At 36.3% G+C, this 11055-nt stretch overlaps 1 protein-coding gene and 1 long non-coding RNA gene across 2 annotated transcripts; one reads left to right on the top strand and one right to left on the bottom strand.

The window, feature by feature from the left end:
* The first annotated feature begins 552 nt into the window (after window positions 1-552).
* Window positions 553-3183, top strand: LOC138189131 (uncharacterized). Its single transcript, XR_011175910.1, has 2 exons — window positions 553-937; window positions 2788-3183. It is a non-coding gene; the product is annotated as an uncharacterized LOC138189131 (long non-coding RNA).
* Window positions 3184-4694: 1511 nt separating this feature from the next.
* Window positions 4695-10916, bottom strand: LOC138189130 (heparan-alpha-glucosaminide N-acetyltransferase). The gene is made up of 12 exons (XM_069131295.1): window positions 9921-10916; window positions 9199-9327; window positions 7945-8078; window positions 7733-7848; window positions 7285-7450; window positions 6992-7196; window positions 6586-6753; window positions 6342-6463; window positions 6113-6273; window positions 5679-5853; window positions 5492-5604; window positions 4695-5133 (listed from the first exon to the last, which is right to left on the bottom strand). The coding sequence occupies exons 2-12, from the start codon at window positions 9319-9321 to the stop codon at window positions 4952-4954; spliced, it is 1665 nt and encodes a 554-aa protein (XP_068987396.1). The 5' UTR covers window positions 9322-9327; window positions 9921-10916; the 3' UTR covers window positions 4695-4951.
* Window positions 10917-11055: the final 139 nt, after the last annotated feature.

Genomic DNA, 11055 nt, shown 5'->3' with positions numbered 1-11055 from the left:
TTTCCATATTGGTGGTTAGAAAAGGATGCTAGCCGTCCTTGAGGGAAGGTTGCTAGCGGAAAGCGTCGTTCGTTGAAAAAATAGTTCTTCCCTATCTTCCCGTAGTTGGGACAAAGACTGTTTGTCTGTTCGAAGGACTTTAGATAACTAAATCTTAATATTTATAACGGCCCTCGGGCTAGCTGATCATGTACTGTGGAAACGCGTCGGCATCTGGTAACCATCATAGCCGAAGAATAGAATCTGCGTGTGGCGAGCCACGGGACAGAAACCGTTAGAATGTTTACAGTCGCGTGCCACTACAAATATTTCCTTTAAGGAGAGCTATAGAATTACTCCATACCTTTGTTAGACAAAGCGTTCATCCCGTGACCGCGGCTACGTTCGGCGACTGATTGTCACATTATCACAAATCTCAAACAAATACAATTAGATAGAATGACGACAATTGTTTAATTATGGCTATAGTAGACTTTAGATCACAATTTTACGGATTTTCCCGAAATTCCAAAAGGGAAGGCTCCGGTGTCCTTTCATCTCCGACATATAAAACTGCAGCGACACATGAGTCATAGAACGATGCGGATCGAGAGCGACTTATGTTGTTGTTGTGCCTCGGAACACGGACACCGCCTTGACGCACGAAATATAACGATAGATAAACTCCGGACAAAACAAAGTCACCGTTATGGGCAACCGTCGATCTAAGACGAATTCAAATTCCCCCCCCCCCCCCCCGACCAATGTAAACAAATGGACGCGATCGCGAGCGAGTCAGTTATTATCCGAATCATTATCCGAATTACAGTTTGAGTTAACACGCGAGTTATTTGTCTGAGTTATTATCTGCGATTAACAGAATATACGAGTTATCGAGTTATCCGCGAGCGATCATACTTTCTCTTTGCGAATACATTTGTACGAGCGTCTCTCGACGGTATTTATATTTATTCATATTTATTTAATTTATTCTAAATATATTTGACGGGTTGCAGCAGCAATTTCTCGTTATTTGTCTCCACCAACCTAGAGATTAATATGATATTAAAAGCTTTTCAAATTCCTTACATACTTAGAATTAATCAAATAGCTTAGTATATAAGAGAGTGAACTTATGTCGCATGTTATAAATGCAGCTGCGTTCGTTACAACAATTGCAATTCCAAGGAATTTCTCTCGAAGATCACGGTGAAGAATTTGCTTTGTTAAATTATTATTGGTATACTATGTCAACTTGTGGTATATCGATACAACTTGTCAACCATCACTTTTAATAGCTTCTCGCTAATAAAAACAATTCGTAACTATTTAATAAGAAGCAGTATATTCTTAGTTATTTAGAAATTTACTTAATGATGTTTAAAAATACGAATATATTTAAAAATTATAACGTAAATACATATATTTCATTTCATGTTTTACTAATATATCTTTAATTTATATTAAATATCTGAAACTTGAAAGATACTTTTAAAACTTTCAATACATCGCATTCGTTTCAAATTTAGTGCATAGTTCTTAGGTTACATTACCTTCGCTTTTAGATTAATTCGCAAAGATTAATCTTAGTATATGGAGTTATTGCATCATACAATAACCTCTCTTTGTCAGAAAGTTTTAGAAATTATCTATATGACCATAACCTTATTTCATGGTGGATATATTAGATTTGGACTATATTTTAATTTTACTTTATATTACTATAATATTAATAGAATAGTAAGTAGAAAGATAACGTATATGCACTGTTAAATAGTACGAATAAGCATACAATATTTCATATTTCACCTGTAACAACAATTTGTAATTCGGTAATTATCTGTCTTCACATAATACTTAAAATTCGCATTTTAAAATCATAATAAACAATATGTTCATTCTGAAAATATTTGTTAAAATACTAGATTTTCTTAAGGAAATTATGTTTGTTGATGTATGCATATATACGTGTGCACCTTAGTGTTCAAATTCTTATAGTTATCTGGTTTAAAAATGTTCAGTTCAATTCATTGATTAATTGCAGAAATGCATAATGAAATAATTAGTATTCTATTCCATGCTTTTTCATACAGTAACGTTTAGTAACGTTTGATTTATGATATACACATTTATATGACAATCATATATAATATATATATATATACAGGGTGGCTGGTAACTGGTGGTACAAGCGAAAAGGGGATGATTCTACGCGAAAAAAGAAGTCGAAAATATGGAATAAAAAATTTTCTTTAATTTTTTTTTTTTAATTTTTCCATCAAGACAACGATCTACAGTGAGATCCGTTATAACGAGACGTGATAAAGTGCACGCGTACCGAGCGAAAATTCAAAGTCGATTTTCTCGAAAACAAAGCCCCAAATGAAAAATTTTTATTCTATATTTTCGACTTCTTTTTTCGCGTAGAATCACCCCCTTTCCGCTTGTACCACCAGTTGCCAACCACCCTGTATATAAAACGTAACACATAACAGAATATAATATAACGTAATACTATATGACGTAATGCAATGTAACGGAATATATTATAACGTAATACATTGTAACGTAATATAATATTACTTAGTGTAATATGACGTAAACCTATATAACGTAATACATTATAACGTGATATAATATAGCATAATACATTATAACGTAATACGTATATGGTAATACATTATAACGGAATATAATATAACATAATACATTGTAACGTAACACATTATAAGGTAATACTATATAACGTAATACGTTATAACGTAATACATTATAAGGTAATAATTTACATCTCCTTTTACTTAACAGAGGCTCGACCAGCACATGCGTGGCATGGGGAAGGTGTTCCGTCGTTAATATTACATGGGGCACCCCCAATCCGTTCCGACGGGTGTCAGGCTGGATAGTAGCTGAGGGGATTGATACTCTCTCAGACCACCTCTATATATTCATGGAGGTCGTGCCGGAGACAAAGCCCACGGGAGAGGCCCGCGGCATCCGGGAAAAGGAACCCTCCTGCCCGCCATCAAAATCGAGACGCATCAAGGATAGAGCGGCAGCGATGGAAGACAGCGACATGCTCCAGGTATTAGCCATTGTCGCGGCCTGGAACCGCGACGCCCGTACAAAGAGGAAAAGCGAGGACAAGGAGAAAAGCGTGGACAAGGAGAAAAGCGAGGACAAGGAGAAAAACGGAGACATGAACGCGGCATGTGATGTGTCGATGCTGCGCTCCTTGACTGGTGCTAGATGGGATGGAAGTGTGATCTGGTGGACCTCGGAGATCGCAGAGCTACGGGCGATATGCATCCGGGCCCGCAGACGGCTCCAGAGAGCCCGCCGTCGGCGGCATCATGACGAGGAAGAGATCTCCCTGTGCTACGAGGCATACAGAGGGGCGCGACACATCTTAAAGCAGGAGATCAAGAGAGCTAAAGCCCGATCCCTGATAGTCCTCAACTACTTTACTCAACATTCCTACCTGTGCACATGTTGTGGAGAACGTATTATTATATAACATAATACTTTATAACATAATATATTATAACGTAATACTATTTAACGTAATACATCATAACGTAATATATGATAACGTAATATAATACAACGTAATACTATATAAAGTAATACTATATAACGTAATAGGTTATAACGAAATACTATATAACGTCATACATTATAAAGTAGTACCATATAACACAATATATTTTAACGTAATATAATATAACGTTATATCGTATAATGTAACGTAATATAATATAACGTTATATCGTATAATGTAACGTAATATAATATAATGTAATATGATATAACGAAATATGTTATAAAATATTATAATGTAATACTAACTATCGTCATTTTATATTGCTCTAATTATAACTATTACAGTCTGTTAAATCTTAACTGGTTATTCAAAATTTTCGCAATTTTTCTCACTCTATCGTTAATAGTTTCTAATGAAAAAAAAGTAGGCGATTATTTTTCAGTTGTATCTGGAGCCAGCAAGTTTTGTACGAATTATAGACTATAATGAGAATCAATTATTTTACGCAATTGAACGACGCTGAATCCTTTCTACATAAAAAATAATGATGTCCCTCTACAAAAAGCGCGAGAGAATTCCAAGTTTTGACACGCTCGCCATTATTCAATTCACCATTGATAGGAGCAATTTTTTTTTATTATATTTCTTCTTTTTTTTTAACCAAAGCATAGGATAATTATAGACGTTAATAATCTAGTCTGTCTGAATTTTTGGGTCCTGTTGCAGCGGATTACTGAGTAAAGACGGGTACCTCCATCAGAAGTGTGTTTTCTTTTCTTTCTTTTTTCATTTTTTATTTTGTTTACGACGATTCGTCGCGATTCGTTTTAACACGACAATGATCGATACCACAGGACTGTTCCTCAGATCTTCCCACGTCACCTCATTGTATTTGTTGCCCCGTATAGGTTTCGTTCTATCCCTTCTGCCATTCCCCTTATTTCACTTCTTCTTCCCTCTTAATCCCACGATGCGCGCATATTGTGAGAAGACGAAGATCTTTTGAGAGATCGATCGGTCGTTCGAACGATCGACGACTAACGACATTCACTGAATCGAATCACACGACTGATTTTTCGGTTTCAAAATTGAAAATAATCGTCGTCTGGTCGCGATCATTCCCTGTTTCGCCATCTTCGTTCGAGATAAAAAGGAACCAACGCGAAGTGTATTCGTGTCGAATACCATCATGTTACCTCGATCAATCATTGTGCTATATTTATGTAAGTTATGGAAAATAAATCATTTGTAAAATTTACTTTAAACCTCATTTCGAGTCAATCTACCCCTCGCTGCCTTTTCTAACAACTTTCGATCATCTTTCATTCAATAAAAATAAATAAATGGGATAGCAACCTTTGATCTTTTTTTTAAGCATCGTGTACAAAATTTCTGTTATACATGTAGAAGGTTGCTGAACGTATATTATCATAGGCTGATGTAATTGCGTTTTGCATGCATAACGTATGCAATAATTGACCATAATCCAGTGCCCCAAATGGCCTCGCATAAACGCAGTGCTCGACTCTCCATGCTACCGATGCTCCAGTGGAAAGGGAAATTCTGATAGCACACCATGTGGCCAACGTACAGCAGTAAACCATTCATACCTACGGATAATCGTATATAATCGTTTTTACATTTGTTGCAAAAGAGTGTTGAAACAGTGAACAGGTTGCGCGCCAACCTGAATTTTTCTTAATGCTATCTTTTAACAATCTAATAAAACGTTTATTGCCGCTATTACAAATTTATATATAAGTTATAGTATATTTGAATCGTTAATTAGAAAAATAGCTATTTGATATCTGCTGGCTAGTAAGACACTAACTGCATTGAAAAGTGTATCGAAGACGGTAATGGTTTAAAAAACTACGTTTTTTCAGTAACATTAATTCTTCAAACAGGTCTTAAATCGATTTGGCGCGAAACCTGTTTAGTGGTTGTGTAATCTCGTGAAAGTCATACCAGGAATACGAAAAGGTCCACCGTTCCACACCTTGACGACATCTACGAGCAAGTAGCAAGCAGAAAGGAAAGCCAAGGAAAAAGACGTGGTTACGAATACGAATGACAGTGACCTGCATATATAATAGCAAATAAATACGATTTTATAATGTAATCGATACGACGTTGTCCTTTTTTGGAAACGTACCATAATTTCTTGTTGACGGGAATTACGTTGGTAAAATGAAGAACGCATCCTACGCAACCGAAGAACGCAGCCCATGCTAACCATCTGATTACACGTTCTTTCCAGTCTTTGTAAGTCATCATGATTATGCCAGCGTGTAGGCCAAGAAAGACTTGAAACGCCGCTGTAAGGGTACCTTGATTTTGAAAATAATTATTTAGAAATATCAAAAAGAAAGATGTCGAATGAATAATATTCATTTGCACGTGAAGTAGGTTATTATGGAACTGTGAATTTTATTTCTCTGAAAAGTAAAATTGAAAAAAAGTTAAAAATTCTTCCTAATAAATTTAAATAAATTTATGCAGTGTGAAAAGTTGGGAAAGAAAAGTTAAGATAACAATTGAAAGTCCGCCGAATAAATTTTCACAGTACTTTAATGGAAGACAGTGTACCCAGAATTCCTTCAGGATCGTACGGTCCAGATTTATAAACGGTAGCTGAATGGTGCAAATGAGCTTCTTTAAGTATCATTCTATCAATGTAGCCTGCTGCACCGCCCACACAATCAAAGTATTTCGCGTCGTCGTGAAGACCACCGGGGCCAAGATATCCACTAAGAATAATCGCTTTTGATGCTTTCGTAAAGACACAATTGTCATTCATTAAATCATACGTACATACGTGGGACATCCTGGGACGTTTAAGCAGAATGTTATGACGCAATGAACGACCACAATCACGAGCATCACGCACCATTGAGGAAGAAGCAGAAGAAAATCTTGCACTTCTCGTAACATTGGAGACTATGAATGAAAATGAAATATTTTGTAAATCGATGTTTCCGAGAAAATATATAAAAATATTTGATACTTTTACGGGGAAATACATACAGAAAATTTTCATTTATAAGTATGTATACACTTACTTGTATCTTGCTTGGTCTCCTCGACATTAAAAGGAAATATAACAGAGCAACAACGAAATAAGTTATACCGAATCGTTGTAGAACACCGAATATGCGAATGGTTTCAAGCTGGCCACCTGTGCTCACCGTATTCAGAGACAACCCGATTAGAAATAAAAGTATGCTCCTCTGCCATATAAAAAAGTAAAATATAAATAAATATAAATAAATTAAGATTGAAATACAAAGTAAAAATTCTAATTTGCATGAATTCTATATTTCCTACTACAACTGTTTGAATGCAAATTACATTCTACCAGTATTTCTCTGCAACTGTCCGAATGCAAATTACATCCTATATTTTCCTCTGCAATTGTTTCAATGCAAATTAAATTTTATATTTATCTGTGAAATTGTTATCAATTACTTTGACGATTCCATATAATATCTGGTGTTTCGGTGTCATGCGCTTCATCTGACTGGACATCGCTATGGGGATACACACGCCCATGATCCATATAAAGCAAGGGAACAACAAATCTCCTGGAAGTAATCCATTCCAAGTCGCATGACCAAGAGTCCTATAACCACCCGATCCATCGTTCACGAATATCATCAACAACGTACTGGCCCTGTAACATTAAACTTTTCTTAGATACTATAATATTTTATAGAGAGCGATTTTATTAAAAGAGAAATAAATAGAATAGAAACATTTACCCCCGCACCGTGTCAATCGCCTTCACTCGACGTTTCGTGGGTTGTTTCATCGCGCCATCATCCACCTGACTTTTCATATATTTCTTCCTGCATACGTGCCACAGTGATTTCAAGCCAGACAGACCAAATAGAACGAGTAACAATACACCAAAAATAACAAGAAGCTCTGAAAAAAATTACACTTCTATCAACAAGATCGTTGAACTCTATTTTGCTATAATCTCTTCTACAATCAAGATGCTATCGTACATCTTAATAAATTAAATCAGATATAACATGGCTGTTATCTACAACCATCTGGTAAATATTTATAATCATCAAACGAATCTGATATTTCGATACAAATAAATAATAATAAATGAAGTCTAAACACAGATTTATACAAATAACAATTACTGGTTATTTTTCAACTTTTATTAGAAATTCTATTTGATGCAGGGAGCCTTGCCTGTATAAGGATAAGTTGGCACGTTCAGAACCTTTATATCGCAGCTTCGATTTACTATAGAAAGTTCGTACACACCGAACTGTCCCAAGTTCGGAGTCAGCTCACAGATCACGTCGCTGAAATGCGAAAAAGATGTAAATCGTATAAAACTGGACGGCGTTAACTTTAAGACACGTTGTATCGTGATACTTCTTTCGGTCAACCAAATGTACCTGGTATTTTTAGCGGATATAAATTCGTTGGGATCCTCGGCATCCAATACTCTCAAGCTCGTGGATCGAATAGTATCGATCGTCACGCTGGAAGTCCAGTTTACTACGATCTGCTTGATCCTAGTATATGGGCACTGTAACGAGATTATTCTCTGTGGTATGACTACATTTTTATAGAGAAAAATATAGGTCTCGATTAAAGAAGTTGATTAATTTCAAAATTCGGACATTAAAAGGTTATCGAACTAACTGCGTTTATTAATTCATCCTGTATACCGCAAGTATCACACCAATAAATTATTTCACTCGTGTAACGTTACGATGTAATAAATCGAAAATGAAAAAGGATTCGAAGAATGAAAGAAAAAAGAAATCTAACCCTCAATGCTCAAATGTACATTTCAAGCACCACCGATATGCGGCGCTCTAACTCTAAAATCTGACAGTTAACACTTTACTGACCGCTAGCGGTTCAACAGTATACGCACGTCCGACTGGCAACTCAGGCGCAGATTCTCCCTGGCGCCGGCTCTGTTTCGGTTTAGACTCTCCAATACCATTCTTTTCGTTCATCGCGAACGGTAAGTTTTTCAAATTGGTATAAAACTGTGGAAGCTTACAAAGCAACGCAACTGACGCAACTGATCAAGGTATCTTAGTACTAAATAACAAATTACTGCTCAAATAATGAGAAAGATTGTCGACGACAAAAAGCCAATTAATAGGCTATCAGTCGGTAAGCGTCGGCGACAAAAAGCAGATTAATAGGCTATCGGTCGGTAAAGTGTTAAAAACTTGCAAGTCGAAGTATGATGAGAATAAGTTGAAGTTGCCGGTTGATATTCACAATTGAAAGTCAAAGTGTTAAGGATTAACTTCTTCGTCTGTATCGTAAAAAATATATTACTGAACGGTGGATTTTTATGCAAATTCATATTTTGCTGAACGCAATTAGAAAAATGGAACCCCAATACCGACTTTTTTCATTCTGTAAATATTACGATTAATTTACTATAGATTTTCCATGTGTTCGCGTATTTAAATTTATAAATGTATAAACATGTGCAGTCTAATTGTTCTAAAAAAAAAAGCTCTTTAACTTCAAATTTAACCAATAATCGTGGTTACCTGTGAATCCAATCAACATTTGAACCCGTGCTTGGAATATTCGTAGGAAACGGTATTGCACAGAACCAGGCAAAAGTATGCAAAGCACGAAAAAACATAAAAAGAGCGTGTCCTTGCGTGACTCACCAGCGCGCAATCCGCGGAAAGCAGGTAGAGCCAGGCGTTCGAATCTTCTGTGCGTAAGTTGATACAAGCCTCGTCGTATCCAAGGGTGTCCTGGTCACAGATCCACTCATCCATTGTCTCCATGTCACGCTGAACCGAGAATAAATGCTGGATAAGGAAGAACTCGCGGTGCACGCTTCGAAAGTCGCGCGAGGAATCACGGCTGATGACTAGATTTAACACGCATCCTTAATTTGAGAGAAATGTTTACAACACGTTCCATATACGGTAACCGGGAAAGTGGAACGCTAAAAACCGAATTTTTACCATCAGTTCTTCTGCCTTTTATGGTATGATAATAAAGTATCTAGATGAAATAAAAATGTTTTTACGCGGCACAAGAAGGAGAATATTTTAATTTTCGCTTGAATCCATGAAATTTGAATTTCTTGATTAATTTCGTGACGAGTCAAAGAATTATTTCCCAACTATAATTTGATATTTATGTACATAAGATTGTTACCTTAAAATCGTCGATATCGCAGATATTCTATAATCGATATTCTATGGATAAAGAGCTTTTAGTGGATGAAGTTCACCACTGTCTTTCGCCTAATATTGCATTGTTATGAAATAAGCGACACGCTATCAAGTAAGCAATTTCTAGAGTACGTTTAAATACATTCACAAATATACTCCGTTTAAAGAAAGAGAGAAAAATAAGAAATTAATATATAAAATACCTGGTATTGTTCTTCAGACTCACAAGTAGATGAGCATTATAAATGCTAGGACCTCAGAAAGGAAAAATGTCGAGCAGTCGTCACGGGACAAAAAGCAAAGAACAATCGGTGCTTCTCAGTGCAAAATAGTTAATACAAGGTATATAACAAGCTAGCTGGATAATTCGCAATAATGATCGGCTCTAACGGTATATTACCACATATGCGTATGTATATCGACGTTCGGTCAGCGAATGTTTCCACGATCAAATATTGCGCGGCCGTGGTTTAATCGGCGCGAGTTGGAACGAGAGTGGTGCGACAGCTTTTTAATATCGCGTCGTGTGCTGGCGAGCAGACAGCCGGCTCGAGTCGTCACGAATCACGTGGGTGCATCGACTGACATTTCACCTGGCATTCAGCAGGAATTTTACCTGGCCACTAACCGAGCCATCGCGATCTCCTGCATACAGTATCGACCGCCTTGAACCAGACTTTTTATCCGACGGGCTTTGGAACGTGTTTACCGATCATCGTTCAGCGCCTTATGGTCTGCGAGAGCGATGTAATTCTCGTTCGTAACAGATGTTCCATGTAACGGAACTTCTTGTAGGATATTTTATGAAATTCTATGATCGGTGCAATTGAGTAGCGGTTTTTAGTACTTTCTAATACGGTTTCATTGAAATTGAAATAATTTGACGCTATGCGAGAAGACATAATAGAAAAAATCAATTTATAAAGGAGATTTTCTCTTCTTGGCTTCTGCTTTTTTCAGCTGAGTTTAAGGGATCGAATGAAAAACTGTATAACGAAACGCGAGGCAACATCATTCTGGAATCATACAATCGGAAATAGATAACCTTGAACAGGTGAAAATCGACACACACATTGACCTGAATTGGAGAACTCGATAAAAGGGACTTGAAATATATGAAAATCGATAAAGCCTTAGCATGCGATGAACTTATATTGAATGAAATCATTGAGGTCACTTGATTCTTATACTATTATCAGGAATATTATTTGAAGTATAGGTAAAAGTATTTATTCGTGTTATCACAATTGCTGATAAATTTAATTGATTAATTGATAGATATGTGAATAATAATACAATCGCGGATGAGATATGACATGGAACATGCACCTAATATTC

Source organism: Bombus flavifrons, chromosome 18 (genome assembly GCF_040668555.2).
Source record: "Bombus flavifrons isolate JBK064 chromosome 18, iyBomFlav1_principal, whole genome shotgun sequence".
In the NCBI taxonomy this organism is placed as follows: Eukaryota; Metazoa; Arthropoda; class Insecta; order Hymenoptera; family Apidae; genus Bombus; species Bombus flavifrons.
The sequence above is the reverse complement of the archived record's forward strand: the minus strand, read 5'-3'. Positions and strand labels throughout refer to the sequence as shown.

What these genes read in the sequence shown, in the direction of transcription:
- LOC138189130 (XM_069131295.1), bottom strand. Translation starts at nt 9,321, where the DNA reads ATGGAGACAATGGATGAGTGGATCTGTGACCAGGACACCCTTGGATAC. An exon ending in TTTCCGCGGATTGCGCGCTG is followed by an intron (nt 8,079 to 9,198) that starts GTGAGTCACGCA and finishes ATCTCGTTACAG; the next exon opens with TGCCCATATACTAGGATCAA. An exon ending in ATATCCGCTAAAAATACCAG is followed by an intron (nt 7,849 to 7,944) that starts GTACATTTGGTT and finishes TTCGCATTTCAG; the next exon opens with CGACGTGATCTGTGAGCTGA.